Raw genomic sequence first — 25,914 nt, forward strand, 5'->3', positions numbered from 1 at the left:
ATAAGATCTTTATAAGATCATGACACGCTTATATGCGAATCAGTCGTTTTTTCATAGAACTTTTTTCAATGTGTTACTCTTGTAGGTAATCTCCATAACGAATGCGACATGCATAATATGACATAATGCTTTCAAATGCCTGTTTATATAAAAAGGATTGTCATAGTCTGCGTCCCGGAGACGCCAGAGCACATTTTACGCACGGTGCCAGACAGTCTGTTACACTTGCATACCAGCGGCCAGATGAGGGAGACATACGGCTTCGGGACATGTCGAAGTATCCCGAGTAATTTTTTCTTTTTTTTTTTGAAGATTTAATTACCTCTTTCTTCAATTGGAAATACTACAGAGCGGAGCGCACTTCGACTGGCGAATGCGTTTAAGCGTGTCTTGAAGAGGAAGAAACGGCAGTTCGAAATCTGTGTCCTACAGTGTGCTGGGCGTTTATGATAAAGCGTGCGAAGCGTGCGGTCCGTCAGTCAGCAGTCAGTCATCCTGTTCAACATCACTCTCCACAGAAGTCCATCTGTCACGTCGCCTACTCCGTGCCTCACCAAAGTGACCAGGTAAGAGTAATCTCAGTCCCTCTTCAAGAATTGCTCAAGTTATTTATGAAAAGTTTCTGACGAGTCGGAATCTGACAGACACGCGTTACCCAGAGATGCCACTGTAGGCTATCTTTCTTTTTGCTTGTGAAGTGCCCTAAGTAATGGCGAGGGCTGAGAGAAGATGAGGTATTCTGGCGAAGTTGCTATAATATGAGGCAACATTCTTTAAAACGAGTGCGGAAAACAGCAGGTGTGCGTTTCTTGGGTGTTTTTTGCGCTTTTGATTTCCATGCAGTAAGATCGTCTTAATGTTTTAATTTTTTTTAAATTTTTTTTTTTTACATTTTTTAATGTCGATCTTCCACCATGTCATCCCCTTCCATAACGTTTTTGAAACGCAACATTGACGTGTAAGTCTATAACAGAGACTATTATGTATGGCTTAACGAAGTTGTGGTGGTGACTGACAATAACGATGCAATGTGTCTGCATTACAATGTTCAATTGGCCTCCGGTGTTTTCACAACGAGTAGCCTATTTTCTGTTGCAGCTTATGCTGCTCTAATAGCACTTTTTTAAAGATAGTGTAGGCTTTTTTTTCTTCTTTAAAAACTGTCACCTGTACAGAGTGGCATAGCTACTTTCAAAGCCACCCTCACCCTCTGCCCCCCCACCTTCCTCCTGTTTCCAAATGCTCTCCTTTGAAGCGATGATGCCCCATCTGTCATATGTGTGCAAAGAGAGACCATGCTCTGCTCTTCTCAATTACTGAATTCTCCTCATGCCAGCTCCGCTGGGACAGGAGGAGGAGCAGGTGGGTGGCAGTCAGTACGATCAATCAACATGAAATATTCAGCTTTGAATATACACATCATTTACTGCTGCTGCTGCTGCTGTTCTTGTTAGAAACACCACGCCAAGAAAAAAAAAAAAGAGTTGAGGCGTTTGTCTGAGGTGTTTTGTAACTGTGATCTTGTGTGAGCAGTTGCATGGCTTCTGTTGAAAAAATGGGCCTGAGTATGTTCAGGTGATAGCCTTTTCTCATAAGATAAACTTAGATAACTAAACTATAGCTCACAGCAACACTGGAAAGCAAGGATATCCAAAATTATTATAAAGAAATTTGAGGAAGGGAGGGTGAGTGGATGAAACTGTATTAAATGTAGCACCACAGCCTGTTTTCTCATTCTGCTGCAGTAAATTCATACAGCTTACATGACAAAGCTCTACTTGGCAACTTTCTCCCCTGATAGAAGCACTTGTTTGAACATGAGGCACATGATTTGAATATCTGTAATCCATGGTGAAATCAACAGGCCAGATGAACTTTTTGGCACCCCCTTACCACCACACTGAGTAGGATTTTCTCCTCGCAACAATGCCTAAGCTGTTTAGACTTAGGCTTAAAATCACTTGAAAAAAGCAAGGCAAAAGTTATTTGTCGTGTCTTTCCCAATGCAGAAATCCCGGAACTTTGAAATCGTATCAGAGAGAAATAGGATCCTTTCCAATCATTCAAACTCTTCAGGAAACTTTTAATCTCCTAAGTGTATTTCTTGTGATAATAATATCGCTGTGATGTTGCCTCATGAAATTTGCCTGAGTACCATGGCCCTAAGTATTTGAGCTATGAGGCAATACAGTGAAAAGCATGGCCCCCTCATATGAGAACACAACAGTGAATAATTAATAACCTTGCTCCCAATTCCAGGAAAACAATAGCATATTGTAGGAACACTGCACTAATTTAACTGGAGGAGTAAAAAAAAAAAAAAAACGCTCTTTAAGTTCGACAGAATCTGGAATGCTCTGCAATTGTTATAAAGCGTGTCTGAATGATTTTTGATTTAGTTTCTTAGCCGCTGTCGCTTTTCACACTTTCTATACTGTTGTGCCATATATAATGTGGTGTTGCATGCTGTATAATGTTGTATTGTAATGTTGTTTGCCTTTGAAATTAATCAGAACCTATTAAATACCCCTCTCTCACCTGCTGGCGGTATGTGAGGTGGAAGTGCACATGCAGGAAGCTATTTTCCACAGGCCTCCTCTCTTGGCTGTCAGCTCCCATTAAGGGGGAAGGTGTCATATCTGTAACACAGCTGAGTGCAGATGGCAGAGTGGAGGGGATGGCTCACCGATTTAAACAATGATTAATGAACAGAGATGGAAAACAAATTACATTGGACTATTGGAGGCAGGGAATTGTTTTTATGAAAATGTTAATTGTGTCTGCCAGGCTGATACCAGGCGTGGGGGAAGGGTGGAGTGAGGGCAAGGCAGCGAAGAAACTGAGGGGCCACTGATAGGACGTCTACTACTCCCCTGGCTCAGATTATCGGCGTGTCTCAGCACGCAGTGTTTAATACCGTACCTTGGCTTTAAGACCTCTAATGTGCCATAACTTTCAAGGTTTGGCTTTTTATGATGAACCCCATGAAGAATTGTCGCCCACCACTGCACCAATTAGCGTTATCTCTAATAATAAGTGGTTGTAAGTGACGAGAGAAAGCGCCCTGTTCTAGTTGTAATTATTGCAGGCGGGTGCAGCTGCACTACTTAGGGAGATGATGATAATTATTTTTCTTTTTTTTTTTCATTGCGGGTTGATTATTTAAGAGCATCATACACTCATCAGAGTAATCAGGAGAGAGTGATTAGTGAAAATCCACGAGGCTAACAGCTGCCACATTAAACACTTGCCTCTGTTGCCAACACACAGAGGTAGTCAGAGCCCTTCTGCAGGACAGAGACGAACAAAAGCACTTCACCTTCCATTCCTGGACCACATGTGTTTGTCAGAAAGTCATGGCTCAGGGCACAGAGAAATTCAGTTAATAGTGCTCCCCATGAAAAGATGTGTTGTTGTTCACCAAGGTCGATCTTCAATGCTTCAATTCGCAAGTACAGGAGGGAGCTGAAGGGGAGTGAAAGTTTGATATGGGATTTTTGGAAGCGTGGGAAAAGAGATAGTTACAGTGCAGTATCTGTGCTCTGTGTCTCCAATTGTACTTGAGCAAGTGAACTCTGAATGCTCCACTGAATCACCACAGTCTGATAATGCATGTGATCTAACACCCAATGTGACACACAATCCCAAAAAACTGTGTCAAATTAGAGATGTGTGCCATGCACGTCCATGTCCGGTGTTCATGCTGCTATGCTTGCCACTGTGTAAGGCCTGCTAAACTAAGGGCTAATTCTCTTAGCCCAGATGTTGCCTGAGCATAGTCCTGGGATCCCACTGGGTTGATGAGCTCAATCAGTGAAATGATGAAAAGATGATTTTGTCCCTGTAATTACAGTGTGTAAACTACTTAGCTAGGATTGCAAAGGAAGTCATTTTCTAATTACGCTGGTACCCCGTTGTCTAATGGTGAATGTTTTTTTTTTTTGTTTTGTTTTTTGTCGAGAGAGAACGCGTGTGTGTGTGTGAGTGTGTGTGTGAGAGAGGTAAGAACTTCATGAAAGGTTTGTGCTCTGCTGCTGCGGCTGAAAAAAGACCATCACAAGGGCAAGATGGCTGCCAAATGAGAGTTCATTGAATTATCAGCCCAGTTAATGTGCCTTGGATTATGCTCTTTGTTTGTCAGTTTTTTCCTGTGGATGCCATAGCTTAATGAGCTACTGTAAGTGGCATTACCAGAGTCCTGCTGTGATTTTGTGATGACTCGTTTAATGACTTTTGTTTTAGTGCCTTCGAGTGCTTTTGCAACTCAAAGTAGATCTTGTTTCTCTTTCATTCTTTCCACATTTGCAAATATTGGGTGATGGGAAAGACGAATGTAAAAACAAGATTATCCTCTCACAGTCAGAGTCCTGTTGAATTAAATGATATGGTGACAAGAGTTTCCACAGACAACCCTGCGTCTCTTTCATCGGGGGGAAGTTGTACATGCCCGTATGTTGCAGACTGAAGGAGCTTATTTCTTTGAGATCTGTGAGTTTATGTTGGAGCTGGCTGCTGTCACGCAGGGCCAAACCATCTGATGCAGCCTACACCATGTGGATAGGCTTCTCTTGTGCAAGGCATCCCCTACGCACCCCACACTGTTAACTCACCCCATCATACGCCAAAGCTTTGTTTGTGTCCAGAAAGAACAGGTGGTCTGTGCAAACAAGAGCAACTGTTTACACATTAGTGATTTAAAATACATTCTATATATGCACGTGCCTGCGTGTGCATGTGTGTGTGAGAGAGAGCGGGAGAGACAGCATGTGAGAGTGGGAGTTTTTGCATGTGCTTGATGAGGAAGACTTAAGTGCATATTTCCTTCCCTATGAAATGTGTGAGAGCTTTTTAGAACAACAGAGGAACCTTATGAATGCAAAGTTTAAATACGAAACACATGTGCCCGGTGACATGATTATGATTCTGCATGTTTCCTTCACTTCACCTGCAGCTACCACAACCTCGCCTTACAGAAATCGTGTGTGAACTGTTTGTTATTTTAAAGACTAAAGAGTATTGACATGTAAGAACAAAAAAATTCTACCAACTCATACAGGTACACACACAGCTGGGGGGCCCTTAGCAAACCTGCTGTTTTCACTCTGACTTGCAGATGTTATACCCTGTAGCTTTAACTACGTTGCCACAGGAACTTATTTACTCTTTGCCATGCATTCAAGGCCACTAATCTGCATTACTGCCTGGGACAAACAAAATTAATCAAAAGCCTCCTTTCACAGTATGTATGAAATAGCTGACTCCCAAATAACAGCACATCACCACTGCACCACATGCGTGCCAGATTTATTTTTACAGGGCACAAGCCAGATTTTTGATAGTCATGAAAGGAGTGGCATAGATTTACTGCATCCACAACAAATGTGTATGTATTCCTTTATGAGTTCTTTAGCTATTACTCACAAGGAGCTAGTTTGTCAGTGCTGTGTGTGCTCTTTCTGTGCTCTGTACTCTTGCAGTAATGAATGGGGCTGGTTAGACTATTCTGTCTCCGTCAGGCTTTTGGGGGGCCTACAGAGGAGCTCCTTTAGGGTTTCATTAATCTGGCTGTCAGAAAGTATATGGGCGCTATCTTTTGTGTGGGTCATGGCGGGCAGCTGTGTTACCACTGCCCTCTTCCTTGTACAGACTCTTCATCCCCTGACAGGGCGGTGCACAGGATGATTGGCTGGCTGCTTTGGTGGGTGAACGCGTGGGTTGAAGTGAGATTCAGGGGGGCATAAAGCATGGCATCGGGCTTTTACTCTGTACATAAGCCTGCTCTGTAATAATGAATAAGACAGTTGTCTTCGGCAGCCTGGGAAGTCGTGGAATTTCAGGAATTTTGAATGTCATAACTCGACATGTTTGATTTAGATGGAGGCAAACCAATATCCAAATTAAAGTGAGACATCAACTGATATGTTCAACATCAAACTACATGATTAAAATAAAATGGCCGGCATCTGTCTGTCTTTTTAAGGTTAACAAAGTTAGGAAACTCCACACCAGAATGTTTTATACATTTTTCAAGTCACTTCAAAGTTACTTTACTTAAAACATTATAACAAGTACAGTGCCTGAGAAAAATATTTTGATGTATATATTTACATATAAGTCTGTGTTATAAATAATTTTAATCATCAGATAGTCCTTAGGTACTTTATATTGTCACAATGCCCTCTACCTTTCATCCTAACTTGCTGTTAGATTATTTTTCAAGTTAGGTTACACCAGAAAGCCTACTGCGACTGTTAAAGGTTGCTGTTTGTAGTACATTCATGGTAGTTTTATCTCAACAATCAACACACTTTGAAAATAGTGTCAAATGTTGCTGATAAAGAAAAATGGCATTCGCTGAGATCAAAAAATTTCATTCATATTATCCATTCCAGTGTCACCTCTGTGCATTTACAATACTGTCCACCCACTCCAACTGACAATATACTGCAAAGTAAAAAGATTATATTGCCATTCTCTTCTCGGTTAATTCATTTATAGAATCCTTTGGCTGACAGCAGTGGAAACAAATGTATTGTTTGATCCAAAATCATCCTGAATGCACAGCTCCCATGGCTTGTTTAACAGTGTGTGTATGTGTCACATTTTTGTTTCTCCTTTATTGCCTGTGTTAAATCACACCTGCTCCTTTTTCGTCTATGTGCAGCTACACCTAAGAAGCGCTACTGTGACACAGTGTTTCATAACAATCAAGTATTTTCTCAATTTGCACCAAAAGAACCTAATCCACTCTGACAGAGAAACCACCTTATGATCCCACTCCCATCTACACCTATTTCTACAAAACCTGCCCCCCTGAAACACACACACACACACGCACACGCACACGCACACGCACACGCGCGCGCGCGCGCACACACACACACACACAGACACACACGTGAAGGCAGTTTTATTCCCCCCTGCTTAGTTAATCATAAGGTTACCACTTTTGTAAATATTAAGCAGATTCAGTGTATGCTAATATCCTTCACTTACTTTCTCCCTGTCAGATATGATTAGGTCAGCCTCATATCCTTACATTGATCTCAGCTCAAAGCAGACACAATGCTCAAACCAACCATGGCTGCAGGCAGCTCTTTATCTGTGTGGTTTTATGTGTAACATTTTCATGACTGAGGTTGCTACAAAAACAGCAGGTGGCACAGACTCATGGTCAAACAGTTTATTGAAGAGCCCTTTAGTTACAGTAAATCTAGTGTCTTGATTTAAAAAGTTTATAGTTATAGTTAGTTAATATTTAGTAGGGGTGTTGGGGTGTGGGAGAAGCTTTAATTAAGGCACATAGAGAGTGTGGGACGACTACAACCACAAGGTTTGAAGCCATTTGTTGCATACTGAGATTGGATTATTCTCCTGTATTTTGCTTCAGTAACTTTTTCTTGTAGCTTGATGTGACAGCCAGATAAGAAAGTGTACTTGCAGTGCTCAAAAAGAAATACAAAGTAATCTAAGAAAAATGCGGCAGATGCACAGTCATTTGAAGCTGAGTTTGATCAATCATTATTGACTCTGCGCAGATTCCAAATTGGATACAGTATACAATATTACACATTCAAGGCTACAGTGCGGTAATGACATCAATAGGAGCTAATGCAATAATAGTTCTAATGACCGTAATCCTTGAAAGCGAGTGGGAAGTGGGAGGAGGGTGGACATACCCTCTGCTTTCTGATGTTGGAAACTGCTGAGGAGCACCAGGTTAACAAATAGACGGTGAATCTCTAATATTTTATTATTTAAATTTTTTTTCCTGTCAAGTGTGATTAGTTCATTACCTCATGGTTACATTGATTTCTGATTCGCAGCTTAAAACAGCTGACATAAATCGTGTCTTCCAGTCTGCCAACTTTTTATCTGTGTGGTTTTGTGTACATCATTTTTCGTGACTGACTGAGGTTGCAGTCCAGGGTGATGTAAGCCTGTGTTAATTCAGGGTGGACAGTGCAGCCTTTGTTCTGTGCCCTTTGGTGCTGCACTAGAGCTGTGCAGGGCTCGACTATGTGACCTCTACCATTGTAGCACGATGTGAATTTGAAGCTTTGTTTTGTTGCTACAGTTGGATAAAAAAAAAAAAGAGCTGGCAAAAGGGGAGGCTTTTCTCTTGGATATCCTTCCTTTAACTGCAGTTTGAATTTTTGCATCCATCATTAATTAAGTAGCTTATTTTCCTTATTACTCCTGTGACATAATTATTCTGCTAAAGGTTTTATTCAAATATGCAGCAAACCTGCTGAAAAAAGGCTGAACTATTTACTTTAATCTTTTCTTTAAAGTGTTTCAAAGATTTATGAAATGCAAAGGAAGGGCAAGTCGAAGCAGACAGACTTTGATGTCTGTGCTGCCTTATTGTGTCATTACAAACAGAGATCTAGGCAAGATTTTCACCTTACCCTTTTGTAAAGATGAGATATTTGTTGAGGAAGCCTTTGTGGTGAGACATATTCAGCATTTTTACAGTCTCCAACAATAATCTAAAACCACAGGTATACTTAACACAGGATGAGAGAAGTCAGAACATACTTTGCTCTATTTCCTGACCTATTTGTGGTGCATCACTGGCATTATACAGCAGTTGCAAAAGCAGATTTGCATATTAAATTGACAGCTTATAACTGTACTGATACTTCAGTTGACAGTTTTTGTGTTTCTGTTCTGACTGGCTTTTTATGTATTTTAATGTTATATACATAATTGTGGCAGATTTGAAATGAATTTAATCTTCCTTTTGTTCTCTCCATAGGTCTGAGCAGCAACAAACAGACGTTTCATCTGAACAGCATGAATCCACATCCTGTTTCAACTGAATAAGTGCAAACTCTGACTTCATTTCACAGCTAACCTTCTGACTGTCCCAAAAAGATAACCCTGACCACCATACTGTAACAGCACCCAGTCCCTGAGAGGACAGCTTCATTACCCCATCCACCCACCCAATTAGTAGCCAGATGGCGCTTCTGGCCAATCAAATCATGGATGCAAGAATTCTCAGCAGTATGAACGGGAGAGTGGAGCTTTCTCAGTTTCTGAGAGTCACCAATCAAAGCATCATCTCCCAGGTGAATTCTGCTCAGGATGACAACCGCAAGAACAGGAAGTATCCTTGCCCATTGTGTGGGAAGCGCTTCCGCTTCAACAGCATCCTCTCCCTTCATATGCGCACTCACACTGGTGAGAAGCCTTTCAAGTGCCCATACTGCGACCACAGGGCTGCGCAAAAGGGCAACCTGAAGATACACCTTCGTACACACAAGCAAGGAATTCTGGGCAAAGGCCGTGGGAGGATTAGGGAGGAGAATAGGCTGCTTCATGAGCTTGAGGAAAGGGCGATACTTAGAGACAGGCAGATACGAGCTGCTCACGTCAGCCAGCAGCAACCTCAAACATCTAACCCAAACCATCTTCAGAAGCCTTTTCTGCACCCTGTCTCAACAGAGCCTCAGTTATTAAACAACTCTGCAGCAGGTGTACAACCACATGCATCCACCTCTCCTAAGATTACTACCATCCCTGATGAGCCCACCCAGTCCCAAACTACCGGATTCCGCTGCTCATTCTGTAAGGGAAAGTTCAGGAAGCAGCAGGAGCTTGAGCGCCACATCAGGATCCTACACAAGCCCTATAAATGCACCTTGTGTGAGTTTGCCGCTGCACATGAGGAGGAGCTCATTGGCCATGTGGAAATGACACACATTACTGCTGATTCAGGCACAGGACAGAAACCATCACTTGGGGCTAGTGATAAGGGGAAGCCCGCTGGGGAATTCCCCTGTGAAGTGTGTGGTCAAACCTTCAGCCAGGCCTGGTTCCTGAAGGGTCACATGAGAAAACACAAGGACTCTTTTGAGCACTGCTGTCAAATCTGTGGCCGTCGTTTCAAGGAGCCCTGGTTCCTCAAGAACCATATGAAAGTTCACCTCAATAAGCTGGCTGCTAAGAGAAATATCTCTGCTGAGCGTGACTCCTCTGTCGACATGAGTAGCTTAATGCAGGACCATCAGAGTAATCTCTACTCCCAGTACATCTCTCGCATCCACAACAGGTTTTTCTCGCCTGAGAGAGCAGATCTGTCAGATTATAACCACATGATGGCCACAGCAGGGGCCGACATGAAGGTCAGAGAGATGTTAGGTAGGATGATTTCCTCAGGTCCTGGCCCTCTGACAGATGCAGAGAGTTCTTCTTTGTCTAACCTAAATCATATCCACCCTCCACTGAGCTCTACTAGCATGGAATATCTACAGAAAGTCATCTCTAGCAGAGATGCTATCAACAACAGCAGCAGCTATGCAGGTTGGCAGATCATAGGACCTGGCCTGCCTATGGAACAGCAGATATTCAGCCCTAAAGACCAGCAGCAGCAGCAGCAGCAGCAGCAGCAGCGCTCCTCCTACCTGCCTGAGAGATGTCTCCCTGCAGATGAAGGCAAACTGAGTCTCAGTGACCAACACTCCAAGGCCACAAGCAGACCTGGGAGCCCAGGCAGTATGAGACACCATGGGCCAACAGAGATGATCACAGAGACAGGGAACCCCCTATCTGGCAGTGCTCTTGACCATAGACCACAGTCTTCCTCTCCAGTTACAGGTAAATCAGAAAACCAAAGCTTGTTCAGTTTGATGAGGAACACAGCTCAGACTCTATAGAATATTTTTGCTGCTCTTGTTGAAGCTCTCCAAAGTGTAATATTTCCAAAACAGAACCCTGATTCTGACATAATGGTCTAATCCTTGATTAAGTTTGTTCCTTTTTTCTAAATTTTTATTTCCAGTCGAGCAACAAATGAGGATATCACATAATCTTCAAAACCCTTGTATTCTATTTTTTCAGATATTTTCTTTCCTGAAAAAAAAAAGTGTGCCATAATTTTTCTCCTACTTGGACTAAGTAGACATGAAGTACAGGGTCAGCAGCACACCACAGATATTATCATCCACAAGGACTTTGTCTTCCTTTTAAAGATAATGGCATCATGTTGAATTGTGGGGATAATTAGTACCCTCTATTTTATATCTGTCACATCCCCACCCCTTGCCTACGGGGGCACAAGATGTTAATGCATGCCATCTGGTGTTTTTAATGATTTGATATATACCACCCAGTGATTTTTATGATTTGATCTACCACCTGGTATTTTTATTGATAGTGTTCTTTTTCCACCTGGTGATTTGGATGATTCGCCTCAATGGGTAGATGCCTCTCTTGTCATGGCATCCTGCTAACATGTTATCATAAGTCAAAATTACTGCTTTAACAGTGTTGTTAAGAAACAAGGAGATAAATCCAAACTTTTGTTTGATTTCTTCTTAGCTCATGCTTCTTTTTTTTTCTTCCAGTGTTAAAGTAGCACTGTTATGTACATCTAAGTCTGTTGCGCTCCTGTGGGATTTGATCCAGCATCCTCTTAAATGATGTCCGTATAGCAGAGATAAATGGATCAGGTCTAATCCCATTAGATGTTTTGTTTCCATATTGTACACACATACTGGTATCTGCATATTTACATGTCAATGCTTGCAGTTTATGGCCAAATCCCTCTCCGGTTGCTCTTTAAGAAACATATTCAAGCTCTGTTGTTTGTACTTTCACTCCTCTCCCCTATCTCCAAGACCATACGGTGTCACTTGCAGAAACATTTATGATAGTTGGCTAGCTGAGGATTTGAGTGTGCACAGTTCTGGGATGGCACATTCAGTATCAGACTCTAATTTCAGTCAATATTAAGCATGGAAACTAATTCATTGTAAAGGTCAGGCGTCATTGCTTTAGTCAATGATGGATCCGGCAGGCTCTCTCTCCCCCTCTCCTCCTCTTCTCTCAGTTCTTAGTCCTGTGTAATGGTAGACTCACTCTGGGGGCTTAGCACCGCATTGTTTAGCTCTGACAATATATCCCAGAGACCTCTGCAGCTGCTCCCTGCGCTCACAATGACAGATTAATTAACACAATCACACGCTGCTGGCCCTGGCTCAACGCACAGGTCTGCTGCGGGACAGATAGGTAAATCCTACACATATGGAGAACACGCACCACTTGATGAGGGTTTAATAACAGGGATAAGTTTTTTCGGAGATGGGGGGTTGTAACTGATCAAGTCTGTCTGTCTTGATGGTTGGACATGGAGGAAGAGAGAGAGAGAGAGAGTGTTTTCTAATTCAGGAGAGCGGAGATGCTGAGGAAGAATTACCACTGCCAGATGTTCAGCTTGAGGAACATTGATTAGTCCAGAATTACTGGCTGCATTATTCATAGTCAGCCTATGGTGGTCTTGAAGTTATTGATGTTCTCAATATGGATAGCAAATATAGTACAGTCATGGTTGTCAGAGCGAGAGAGCCATTCTTTCCTTGATACATTCAGATACAGATTTAGATTTTTAACCACAAATACCCTGCATAAAATTAGAAATCTCACTTTGATTTCAATAGGAGGCATGTTACAGATTACTTCTCTCAATATCTAATCAGGACATATCTCAAAATGCAGTTTGGTTTTAATTATAATTTGAGATTAATAATAAGGACTCTTAAAATGATAACTCAGAAAGGGTACATGCAGCAGGCCTCTGACCTACATTAGAGCAGTTAGATCCCAGATCTGAATAAAAACATGCCTAACAAATACAAAATGCGCTGACAGTTATTAATTAGTCCCATTCAAAACTCTTAACCTCAAGGTCAATGAGCAGACACCATGTAATGATGCTGTCCCCTTACGTGGTTTGTCCCTTATTTCCTGCTTTTATGCTACTTTTACTGTCAGCATTGCAGCCAAGAGAGCCTGAAATGATAAGCATGTGCAAAACTGGGAATGGTAATATGAGCTCTAGTTTACCCAGAAACACAGATAAAGCCGGTTGCTGCACAGCATATCACTTTTCATTTGGCTGTTCCAGCTACATCAGTCTATTCTTTGTGATTGCTAACAGTAAAAGCATCTTTAAACTAAATAGGCCCTTATCTAACTTGGTCGTGGCTTAAGAAAATCATCTCTTATTCAGAGATCTCTCAGTCTGACTGGTTTGTCTAAACTGATTACCTGTTGGCTTTTCTGTCTACCTCTCAGTTCTGTCTTTTAATCCTCTTTTTAATTATTATTGCAGATATGAGGCTCAAATTAAGCTCAAAATGCTTGTTTTCCTAGCATGCAGATAAAAAGATTTACCCTGGGAGTTCTGAACACCTGCCTTGAAATATTGTTCCGCCGTCTCCTGAATGCCATTTGGCTTAATTGACTTGGAAACGTCCCAAATGCGTCATTGACTATGTGGTCTAATTAATATTAATAATATATGCTATTATAAACATCAAAGAACATCTGGTGCCCCTGTTTTTCTCACCAGTCTTGTGTGTGACTCTCACTCTGTTTCATCTTAAACCAAACCAACCACCATGTATCCCTGTTTTGCATTTCAGGTGCTTGATTACATATAGAGAGAGCCAAAAGCTTCACTGTATATAGAGTTTGATATCTACAATATAACTGCCAAATGCCCATATAAGCAAATAATATGTGAGAGTGTGATTGCATTGATGGGGATATATGGTTGTAAATCTTAAAGCCCATTTCCATATGAAATGAATCACTTGTCCAAGCCCAGCTGCATGCTTTTCTATTGACATGGCTCACTTGAGGCATTTATTTATTTATTTACCTTTTTTCCTCCAATGTGCACATCTAGCAAGAGCAGATAAGTCATACGCATCACTTCATTAGATGCTATGTGCTAGGTGAGAGAGGCTGGGGCTTGTAATGATGCAGTAATTGGAGTTTTGGTTGATAAATCTAAGCTCTAAAATTACTCCCCTCACATAATGTGAGCCTCGGCACTGTAAGTAAATCTTAAACTGATTAAGTTAGCATGAACCAGGCAATCACAAAGATGGCACCCATCCAAAGGAAGAGAGAAAAGGCAGAGTCTTCAGTCTTTGTGTTGTTTTACCGCTCTCATGGAGGCTGGCAAATGGGTTTAGGAAGGTCCATGCTGAAAGATGAGGTCAGATATATGTGTTTTCTGCATTTGGAGCTGGCCGGTAATGTCATCGTAATTTAAGCCACGGAATAATTGAGATATATAGCGTGTCTGAAAGAGTTCCATTAAGCTGTTTGTATTTTTTTTGACTGTTACTGGAGACAAGGGTGTGGCACTGTTGAAGTCTATTTCCCGCTCTTGCACAACCACGCACATCGCCACACACTTTTGTTGTACGCAAACATTAAATCAAACATGCTTTACGTACTGTAGACACACACAAACACTTACAGTGCAAAAGAGAGGGAACTGACTTTAGTTCAAGGGCACGATTTTTCCATTTCAGCTGTGACTTCTCAATCTCATTAGGTAGAGCTCAATTTAATTAATACGTGGGTGTTATTTTATGGTTTTTGTAAATTGTTATAGTAAAAAACAGTCTCCCTTTTACTACCATTCAGCTCAAAATGATGGTTTTCCTATTAAAGTTGGAAACAAAGTAAAGCTACTACTACAGATCATTAGATTTAGATTTACCTCAGAGAATTACCTCAGGGTCAGATCTTGAGGTGTATGAAATTGATATTTCTGTGGCGGGGATGAATCATTGCTGTAACTCAGGTATTAGTCCATTAAAGAAGAACAATAAGGCATCAATATGCATAGAATTAAATTAATGGTGGTGGGTTTATCTCCCCATCCCAGACGCATCCCTAAAAGACACAGTATAATGTATGACCTGACCTTCAAATGCCAGGAGAGTGTTGGGCAATAAACTGCCAATATTTGTGGCTTAATGGCGTTGGATGACTTTTACTGTAATTGGAATGGCAGCGAAACAGCTGGGCTGTTTAAAGACAGTGCAAGGCAGAGGTCTCAGACAATCACTAACTCAAAATGGTCACAGGGAGTGTGTTTAACCCTGCAGGGTGTTTCTGTGATAGCTATAGGGATGAAAGTGTAGGTAAACAGAGGGAAGAAGACATTTAAATTACCTTTAAAAAAAGTTATGGTGTATGGGATCAAGTCTTGTATCCAGATGGATATTATTCACTGGCTAAAAGGAGAAAAATTACCCTTTGTCATTCTCCACAATAACACACTTTGTACTTTTTGAATTATGATCCCAACATGCCATTTTTCAAGTATGAAGCAAAAATAAACTCAGCTTACAGTAGATGGTGTGGTTAATCAGAACTGCTCACATGTTGGACTTCGTTATTTTTGACTGTGAAACCCACTTACTGGCTTTGATGGAATGAGGCTATTGTCTGCAACATCTGCCTTGTTCTAGTTGCTTAACAATTTCACTGTTTATTATTTCTGGAAGAATCTTGTTTGGTGTTAACATCTTTGGGTGTATTTATTGCACATGGTGGTGGCGTCCATACTGTAAGATGATGGATCACTGGAGCTGAAAGCTGATTACAAGCTTGATTTACTGCAGGGCAGCACTTAAATCATTCAACTCAGCCTGGTGTGAGATTGCAACATTTTTCATGTTTAGACAACTGGTCTTGGTGCATACAGAGCAAAATGCTCAGAATGCCTCATAAAAACATGGTTTCTTAATTTGATTGGGATACTATCATGTCTTTGCTGTTATTGTCTGTGTTAGGTGAGAAAGTCTACAGGTGTCCACTCTCCAGTGACTACACCCCTACACAGCCAGCCTCCCTCAGCTTTTATCTGGATCGCTACCACTTTCCTCACTGGCAGAACAACAGAGATCTTTCATCTCCCCTGCAGCCCAGTAACAGCAGTAGCTCTAGCCCCAACCCCAAGCCCAGACCCAGATCTAGGGAAGACTGGAGCCCAGCGGCAGATCAGTACCTCGGTCTGGAGAACCACACTGAGAAAGCTCTACTTATCAACAAGCAGTCTGACCTCGCTGACAAAGATCCAGTTGAAAATGTCTCTTTATCTGGTCAAACTAGGAAGTCCCAGTATGAACCTTTGGATCTGTCTGTCAGGCCAGAGTCTGTCCCATCTCATTCAGCCATGTCTCCTGCTGCACTGGTGCAGATGTCTGGCCTTTTTAGCAATGGACTCTCGTCCTCCATTACCCGCCGGCTACAAAGTTACTCCAATGCACCAGCTGAACTCAGTATGAAACCCACATATCAGTGTGACCTTTTGGTGCGGGGAAAAAAAGAAGAGATGAACTCTCAGAATGCAGGCTCCATAGGTCATGATGAAGAAGGCATTTTTGAGAAATCTGAGGACGAGATGGAGGACAATAATGAGGATGCTGCTAAGTGGAAGATGCTGAAAAATGATGTCCTTGATTCAAAGGAGTTGGGACAGTCCAGTGTTGATTTTGAGGGTCTTGGCGAGACAACGCAAAACATACTTGGACAGTGGGGAGGAGCTGTGGCAGAATCTCCCATCTCTTCTCTGGAGAGCTTGACTCCAGGACAGGCCGATCCGCTCCAGCACCAGGGTGTCCTGCTCTCCTTTCTCAGATCCCAGGGGAACCTGAACAGCACACCTGCCAGTGCACACAAGGCCAGTCTGAATGGTGGAGGAAACATGGAGAACGATGTTGCATCAGGTGAGGATAAGCTTATACATCACACGCAATGAAAGTAGCTGTCAATGTTGTCAAGGTATAGCCAGTACTGTCTCCAGATTTGAAGGTATATATTGCCACCTAGTGGACAAACACGGGCTGGTCATCATTTTGTCATTTAGTGACAAATGCTTTGCTCCACACTGTATGAGTGAAGCGGCTGACTAGTATACAAACTTTAGGTTTCGTACTGACACGTGACATTGTCAGCCACGAGGTCTCTGTTAAAGAAATAAGAAAATAAAAAAAGAGTTTTTGGCAGTATCTCAGCCCTCATCACCCGACAGCAGGAGTGTGAACAGTGAGTGTGAGTGTGTGTGAATCATGCCAATTATGAACAACACACTTCCCTTATACTTATAGCACTTGAGCTTTTTTTTCTTGCCAGATCTTATCTCTGATCTCAAATAAGGGATAAATAAGACACAGGTGTGTGGCACTGATTACTTCTACACTTTAAAGGATGATATAATCTACTTGTGTGATAGGTTACAAATCGCCAAGCCGATGGAGCCCACTGATGGAGAGGCTTAAGCTCTTGTGCTGGTGTGATATGCTTGCTGAGTGCAGATTTAATAATGCTGTCTCTCAGGAGAGGGAATCCAACAGCTGGGGTCTTTGATATGCATGTATTATGAGTGCAACATGATACACCTTCCCTCTGATCCCCCTCTTATTCAGAAACTCAATATGTTCATGTGAAAGACAGGAAAGTGCCTGTCAACTCCATTAGGGATTAACATCTGTTCCCTTTCTTTATGATTCTAACAGCAAGATTTCTGTAGTTTTCTGTTTGATTGTACAGATGGTTATTATAATATGCCGAAAACCACCCCTCCCTTTTACCTCCTGTCATAGCATCGCACTGTTCATGTTTTTTTCTTTCCTTTTATTGTGTAGATGCCAATTGGATTAAAAAAATAGATAGATGGGCTGACAAATTTTGGGTTGTTTTCCTTTTTTACAAGTCTTTGAATGTGTTGGAATTACTTAGCCGCATTTTCTTTCCATACATCATTTTCTACTGCAGCTGTTGCCTGTGTTTTTCAGCAATCTGATCAATGCAAGGAGTTATTTTAAGTATGCCCTGCCTTTTGTTCATTACGTATTGATCTTCCATATTTTTCACCTCCCTAAGGAAGCAGACGTCAGACAGACAATAAACACCTGTCAGTCAAACTGGACACTGAGATGAGTAACTGACATTGAGAGTTCATTGAGTGTCCTCTAAAACTGAGCTAACCAGGTGGCCCAGCAGTCTGTCCTGTCTACATTGATGACCAGGTGGCTTTGTCACGGGGCTGTCTCCTGTTGCCCCCGTCCTCTCCATACTGTATGGCACATTGAGTGGCATGGTGACATATTGCTGGGCAGTTTGGACATGGAGTGATGTGTTTGTGATGACAGTTCAGGTCGGCTCCAATGTGCCAGCAGTGGTAATTGGCCAGATGGTGACCTCTGGTTGAACCTGTCTGCATGCTCATTAGTCTCACTGAGCCTTCCCTTATGACTGGAACGCTCTCTTCATCCTGCACTGCTTAGACTTAACCACTAGATGGCGACATTTACCACATTAAAGAGTTAAGATGTAGCACAGTTTCAAAGTATGTCCCTACCAAGTATGCATAAATATTTCATAAGCACAACTTTTATTGAAGGTGCTGTCATGTTACTTAAATGATGCCTTGAGGTTTAGAGAAAGGTTGAACTGCCAGAGACTTAACCAGTTAACCAAATCAACAGTCTCTTTAGTGGCATCAGATTCGGCTACTCAGATGCATGAGAACAAGTGAATATGAGAAGATCAATAAAGAAAGGATTAAGAATGAAAGAAGATGGAGGACAGAGAGAAAGAAAAGGTCCTGATTTGAAAGGTTGAAAAGGGTGAGTCATTATCTCATTGTTTGACCTCTGTGTACCCTCCGCAGAGAGGGTGACAGAGAGTGAGAGAAAAGGAAAGAGAAAAGGAGCGAGAAATATCACCATAGATGGAGATAGATGGAGCGACAGCGAGGTGAAAGAGGAGCGGTAGTGCGGCTGTCTCCATGAGCAGATGTCGTTTGAGGGCAGCAAGAGGGCAGCGCGGCCTGCCTTTGTGCCTTGCATCTCCCCATAGAGATAATGAAGGGTGGAGCACTGGGAAGGATGTGCAGTCATCACTCACTGTCTGTGTGCCATCAGAGCTCAGCCCTGTGTCATCCGTCACCATTCAGCTCCTCTGGCCCCCGTCGGCCCCACCACTGTCATCATGGTCATTATCTCCGCCTGTGACACACAACACAGTCTCTTGCACCCACACCCACACCCACACGCACACAAACACATGAATACATGCATGCAGGTGCAAACATATACATTTACACAACCTCACACAAATAACCGTAGGGCTGTCAAGTTATCCAGTGACACTTTTAGATGCATGTCCAAGTGCCATCTTTTTCCATCTTTTAGAAAAACTTTTATGAGGAATATACTTGGCACAGAAAAAAACAAAGTACTCAAAAATGTTGAAACATTAGAGTGTTGAATAAATATACTTCAAAATTCAGATAAGTTTACATGGGACTAAAGATGTGCAAAAAAAGAACTTCTAATTTAGGTGAGCATTTAACTTTGTACAGGTAATAAAGCAGTCAATATTTGATGGTGCTAACACATTTTGGACATTATCAAATCATTTTGAGTTTTCAGTCCCATTGAAAGGGCTGAAGGACAGGAAATAGTTTTGATTGAAATTGCTCCTTTTTATCCTTTTGGTATAAGGCAACAACATGGTGTTGCTCATGTTGTTTATTAAAAAACAACCTAAAAATGTGTTTTTATAATTTGGCTGCTTCCTGTGCCCAAAATTTTTTTTTTCCTCCTTGTGCAGAATGATATACATTGATATGTTACTGTGTTCAAATTTCTGTGCTGAGTGGAATATTTGTGAGCTCAACTTAGAAATTAGAAAAGTCTCTCTGTGATTCAGGAGATTTCTTGTACGTTAAAGTTTTGAAGTGGGAAAACAATCCATAGTGAGGAGAATGTCATTAAGAATTTTATTACTACTTTCAGTTTACTAGAAAGAAACATAACACATGTAACAACATTTTTAACACACACAATATCCATGGTAAACATGCATCATAGTTAAGATGTAATGTTAGGTGTGCTCACTTTTTGTCAAACGCTGTGATTTAGATAAAGTGGCCAGGAGGATTTGATGACTACAATGTTTTACCAAGTGACAGAAATGATGCTCAAAACTATGAAAGCAAGAGCAGTCCGAAAAATTGTACCTCTGCCAAAACATAATCAGAAAATTACTCAATTCAGATCTACATGTAGATTAACACCAAAAGTCAATTACTTTCAAGTTGAGCCTTTTAAGATACTCCACCTCTGGTTAATTTTTTTTATGCTGATCAGCTCATAAGTTTTTGAGCAATCCTCACAAACAAAGAAACAAATTCAATGAGATTTAAAGACTCAAACTGAAATAAACTGGACTTGTTCTTTAATAACAATCTCAGAGTTCTACCTGGGCTCATAAAATGCCACATGGATAACATACAGTCATTTTGCTTGTTATCAATACGCAGTTTTTAGCTGTTTTTGCAACCGTTGATGCTATGTAGTCTTTGGGATTTACTCTGTGCACAGATGAACGTCAGTCCAATTCTAAGCGTAACCATTACAACCTAATGCTTCACAGGAATACCCATGTAGTCATTTTGTTAGTATTAAACTGCGCTAAAAATATAAAGATGGCACAGTTAAAAGGGGCTTAGATGGTACACAGTTCATGTATCAGCCTGTCATGAAGAACAACATTACACAGAGTAAAAATCTGATCTATTTTTCCCACTGTTAGCAGATCTCCACTCTTTTACTCATCACACAATCCTACCTGTCTTCTTTATGCCTTTAAATGTATAGGAATACATGTATGTATGGTTTTGTGTGCGTGTTCATCTGTTTTTAAGAGGCTGCTCTGAAGTTGTGGCTTGAGCAGCCTGTGAATGGAGGATTATGTGGTGAAGAGATGGATGGCTCTGAGCCCACTGCTGTCTCCTCTAATTGTAAAATATTAGTTGCATTAGACTCTGGTCTGTGATTAATGGAACTTATTTGGAGGTTGCCCTCTCTTGGACCTCCCCTCTCCTCTGGTGGGAGGAAGGAAAGAACGGCAGTCTCAGGGAGATGAGGTGCGACAGAAAGTAAGGTAATAGAGGCAGAGAGGGGGAGACAAGCAGGGCAACAAATAACTAATGTAGACATAAGACCTCCTGGCTTATTATTAACTGACTTTATGAAAAGCTAAAGAGTTGTTCCCATTGACTGTGTGCATTCGTAAGACTGAGGAAAGTTTGTTGGGTTTATGAGGTTTCAGTGGGTGTGTGCAATTTCAGAAAGTGATGTGAAAGTGCTGTCCAACAAAGCAATGGACAGAATCAGAAATGCAAAGATTCTGGTATCCACCCCATATTCTATTTTTCAACTCCTACTGATTAAAGCTTGGGGAAGTTGACATGAGACAGGTGGAGTTTAGCATGCGCCACAAACTGCTCTCTACCTGGGTTTTGACTAAGCTTGGCTTTCACTATTGAACCAGACAACTCCCACTCTCCCTTACAAACACACATAAACACACACAAACGCCCTCTGTGCCATCCTGATGATATTCAGATGTGTCAGACCTCATCTTCTCTTTGACTAGTGTGTGAATGTGTATGTGTGTCCTTTATGGCCATCGGGTTATTATACACCAACAGATGGAGCATTACCTTTTATTGCTCACACCTTCTGTGAGTTTTTCCACTTTCCCCCCCGAAAACACCTTTTTTATGTAGATGTGAAAGTGAATGTTCAGCTCCGTACAGCTGTCTCTGCTCTGATGAGGAGCATGATAGAGAGGAAGAGGCGAGGGTGGGGTGAAAGGGCTGAGACAGCCCTCAGATTTTGGGAAGTGATGTCAAATGACATCAGCACATAATGGTTTACTGTAACCATGAATCATAGAAAAACACACTGAAGTCTTAGACAGAAGGGAAAGGAGAAAGTCATTATATGAGGTAACATCTCAGAAATAGCACAGCGGTGAACAAGGATACATGGCTGTCTAGGTGGAGAGGTAAATGAGTCACCGAGCTGAGTTTTCGTTTTGATCTTAGCAGCACCTTCAGACTTTGGTGTCATATTGATTTTTATTGAGGTCAGATTAGCTTCTTGAAGCTATTAACAGTATGCATTGTTGTTTGTATCTTAAGTGTACCCGGTGTGCTGTGTCATGTTGGTTCACATAATTTGTGGTGGAACTATGCAGCAGGCACTAAAGAGGTGGACAGACAGGAAGTTTTGGCATGCATTCCCTCTCAGCTGCAGACGTCTGTCATTCCTCAACTCAGCACTTGCGTACATGTTTATTTATCTGTGCCTGTGTCTGTCCATGTGTTTGAGAGTGTGTATTTGTGTTCAGAGCAGGAAATATGGTATGAGCAAGAACTTGCTAGTATATATATAAAAAACCCTGTCAGCTAGTGAGGTTCCATGGTGTTTTTGTTTTGTGCGAAGCTATAAATCATTATTAAGATGCAAAAATACTGCAGTTTACCTCACTTTTCCTTTAACACACACTTAACTTGTGTGAACCCAGTTGAAACTTTTCAACATTTATGTTAGAAAGTGATTTTCTCCTTTCTGATAATTCAGAGGCTTAAACCTTAAAGGCTTACTTTTGCCACCCACTATTAAAAGAGCCATTGTTCGAAATTTGCTCTAGGTCTTTAAAGGTTACCATGTTCACTTAAAAAAAATTCACAACAAAACTAAATGGGAATTGTCAGCAAACACATGACAAAACAACCAGATGGTTATTATACCTTGTCGTTTAAAACCCTTTAACTTAAATTCTAGCAGCATGTTGTTAACATCCCTCAAGAGAAAGTCTTTTAGTTACCATTACTGATAGCTTCGAAGCATTTGACCATATTTTACTGCTGTTTCGTCTACTAATATATTCAGAGCTGGGGAAAAAGGTTGTACTTTCCCGCTGAAATGTTTTTTTCCTGTTAATTTTTGAGTGACTTTTTTGTGAGAAAGGGACTACAAATTGTAAATTAACCGCATAAGGCATAACGTTTTTCACGTTTCACATTGTTGCATCACCCATTGTCCCCTTCAGCCCGTAAGGCATCGTTTTCGCCTGTCTCTTAAGGGCTGATTATGCTCGATGCATCAGTCATTTCACCAAGTTATGTGACTGCAGCAAAGCACCTTAAGCGGTTATAGCAGCGTGTTTGGAATGCTGGAGTTGCTACAGTTTTTAACCAAAAAAAGTTGGTGTTGCTACCAGGAAAAATACATCTCTATACTGCAGGATACTTTTACAAGTGGTATTTGTAAAGGTAATATTTGCAGTGAGAATATGAACCTAATGCATTCCTAAAACCAGGGGTACACTGTTGTTAACCCTGATATGAGATAGAAACGGAAAAAGAGGCCACATAGTTTGCCATTTGCCACTATTTTTATTAGGATTGCTTAGTATGATAGTGATTTTTTTCTCATTTTCTCACCATCATTTTGCACATACTCTTATTTACAATAATTGTGAGTACTATAAAGAACCACAGCTGTGCCTCATATGTAATGGCAGTGGAAAATCTCTTCAGTGAGACTTTATAAAGAAAACAAATATTTAGAAACTGTTTAGATTTTCTGGCACAAGATTGTTTCATAGTCTTCCACAGGGCTGTTTGAGAAAATGGCAACACACCATGATGCAAATATACACCTGTGTCTTCCTCCAGATCCTCTTCACACAGACTGTATACTGTACAGGCTGAGCCTTCATTCGTTGTCGATGTAAATGGAAGTTGTCGGTCCTCTGCCGTATCTCCGATGTGATGTGTTTGATGATATACATTTTGGCCTCTAGCTTATGATGCCACCATTTATTTTCTACTTCTACAGGGTTCTTTGCTTTGAATTTACAGAGCTGGTTGCTTGCTATTTATTTATTTTTAATTCAGCAGGTTTTTTTTCTGTTTCTTTTTTCTCTGCATCACTGACAAATGTCTCAGTTTTATACTCGGTTAAACTGTGCTTCTTCTTTACTGTTGCTTTCCTGATCACGGCGTCCAGATGTACATGTGACAAGTTAGAATGGGTATGTACCCTTTGGCCTGTGTGCGGCACACAATTTTATTGGTGAAGTTACACACTATTTTACGTATTTTGGCCCTGCAGTCTATCTCAGACAACAAAGATATATGAGAGTATAACAGTATTAGTATTAAATCCACTTTCTCTTTGTTCCTTTTCTATTTTCTAGCTCGGAAGCCTTTCCAGTGCAGGTACTGTCCCTACAGTGCCTCCCAGAAGGGTAACCTGAAGACCCACGTCCTCTGTGTCCACCGCAAGCCCTTCGACAACAGTCTCTACCCTGACCGCCGCCTCCGACGCTCACACGCACCCCAGGTGCCCTCCAGATCGCCTCTGAGTGTCACAGGAGACAACCTTGTGTCAGAGAGAGACCAAATCAGTGTGACATCACTGTGTGGGACTTGATGTTGTCATAGTAACTGCAGATACAGACAGTTATGATTATTGTTTTAGCATCACCTTGAAGGGGTAAGATGATTGAGATTGTTTAAAAAGATGTTAACAACCAACCTTGATGTACATTCCAGTGTTTACTTGAAGAGCCACAGTACGTATTTATCTGTAGCAAAAGAAGCTGCCTATAATAATAATAAAGTCCGTTGTGATGTGAAAGTGTAGCAAAAGTACTTAGTGCCATTTGTTTTATCAAACATGTCCAAATGATTTACTTGTCTTTACAAGAATCAATCAGATCAACATTTATCTGACAGGGAGAATGTACCATGCCTGCCCAAAGCACTTGTTATTTCATCTAGTAAATACTTTGTGTTGCATTTTTTGTAAATATCACTCGATTTCCCTTCCAGTCCAGAAGTCTTGTCTATCTGTCAGGATGTGGTGCCAGATGTTCGGCCTTTAATCGCAGCAGATGTAATGAAGTAGAATGTTGCACATCGGAGCTTCCATTTGTTCTGGATTCCACTCCAGGGAGAAAGCCTCTCTCACATATAATTATTGCCCATTAACTCCTATGCTTCATGCCCTCGTGCTGGAACAATGCTCAATTAAGGGGAACCAAGGAAATGGAAAAACTGCAGAGATTCATTGATAGCACATTCAAATGATTTTTTTCAGCTTTTTTGAAAGTGAAAGCACCCATGTGTGTCTATAGCCAATCTACCCGCTAGTGTAGCACAGGCCAAATCATCACTGCTATTGTATGCTGCTTCTGTCATGTATGATAATTTTAGCATGATCTGAGCTGCCTTAGCCTCCCGTGCCAATAGCCTGCCTGTATACCCAAAGATCACCTTGGGCAGCTGTGTGCCTGCTCAGCCGAGCCCTTGTAGCCACAGCGATGTGACTTTGACTGACAGTCCGCCTGACAACTCCATTCATGCGCCACCTGCTAGCTGTCAATCAGGGTGGCCATCCTGGGGCTATTGACGGAGCTGTCAGCCTGTGTGAGATGTGTCTGTCAAAGCCCACCCACTCTGCCATTCGTTTACTGTCCTCCCTCCACCCTTCTTTCCCTTCCATCTCTTACTCTTTCTTCCTCTCTTAGTTTGTCTGTCTCCTGCCTGCTTCTCATCAGGGACATGGCTGCCCCTTAATCCCAGATCCAATCACAGATTCTTTGGATACACATTCGTCATCCTCAAAACCCTCTGGTTTTTTGTAATGGAGTGTTTCACAAACACTTCTTCAGGTGACTCAGACCTGATATACATGTTGTTTTTATGGCTGTCTCTTGTTTTTGTATGTACCCTGTTAGCCACTGTTTTTTTTTCTCTCCTCTTTTTTTCCCTTAAGTTTCTTGCTCTGCCATTCCTCTCCTCTGCTCATTCACCCTTCATCTCTCCACCTGACAGGTGACAAGGTCTGAGCCTGCAGCTGACTGGCTAATCGGAGGCCTGTCATACCTGTCAATACTGTTTTAGAGCCATGCCAAACCAGATCAGCCCAGACCAGTCCATCTTTTAGTTGATCAAGGGCACTTAGTTTTGTGGCGAGATCATGGAAAACTTTGATTTCAGGAAATTCTCTAACTTGTGGCCCTCCAACAGTCCCCTGGATATGGATCATCCCTGAAGCCTCATCCTGTCAAGCCTCCTAATTAAGCACAGCTTCCCTTAAAGGAGGGCCCTTTAATTAATGCCGGGGAAGTTTGTTAATTACCGTTAATGGTGATGAATGATTTAGTTAAGATCTCACTGCCCGTGTTAGTGTCATACTCTGTTTTTTTGTTCTTAGTAAGGGCTCA

General features: G+C 41.6%; 1 protein-coding gene across 1 annotated transcript; it reads left to right on the top strand.

Annotated features, from left to right (window-relative positions):
- Positions 1 to 322: 322 nt before the first annotated feature.
- On the top strand, positions 323 to 25,914 carry LOC142383743 (uncharacterized). The gene is made up of 4 exons (XM_075469441.1): positions 323 to 566; positions 8,762 to 10,605; positions 15,609 to 16,544; positions 23,881 to 25,914. Exons 2-4 carry the CDS (start codon positions 8,967 to 8,969, stop codon positions 24,114 to 24,116), a joined length of 2,811 nt encoding a protein of 936 aa, XP_075325556.1. The 5' UTR covers positions 323 to 566; positions 8,762 to 8,966; the 3' UTR covers positions 24,117 to 25,914.

Source organism: Odontesthes bonariensis, chromosome 7, assembly GCF_027942865.1.
Source record: "Odontesthes bonariensis isolate fOdoBon6 chromosome 7, fOdoBon6.hap1, whole genome shotgun sequence".
Lineage (NCBI taxonomy): Eukaryota > Metazoa > Chordata > Actinopteri > Atheriniformes > Atherinopsidae > Odontesthes > Odontesthes bonariensis.

What these genes read in the sequence shown, in the direction of transcription:
- LOC142383743 (XM_075469441.1), top strand. Translation starts at nt 8,967, where the DNA reads ATGGCGCTTCTGGCCAATCAAATCATGGATGCAAGAATTCTCAGCAGT. An exon ending in GTCTTCCTCTCCAGTTACAG is followed by an intron (nt 10,606 to 15,608) that starts GTAAATCAGAAA and finishes TGTCTGTGTTAG; the next exon opens with GTGAGAAAGTCTACAGGTGT. An exon ending in GGAGAACGATGTTGCATCAG is followed by an intron (nt 16,545 to 23,880) that starts GTGAGGATAAGC and finishes TCTATTTTCTAG; the next exon opens with CTCGGAAGCCTTTCCAGTGC.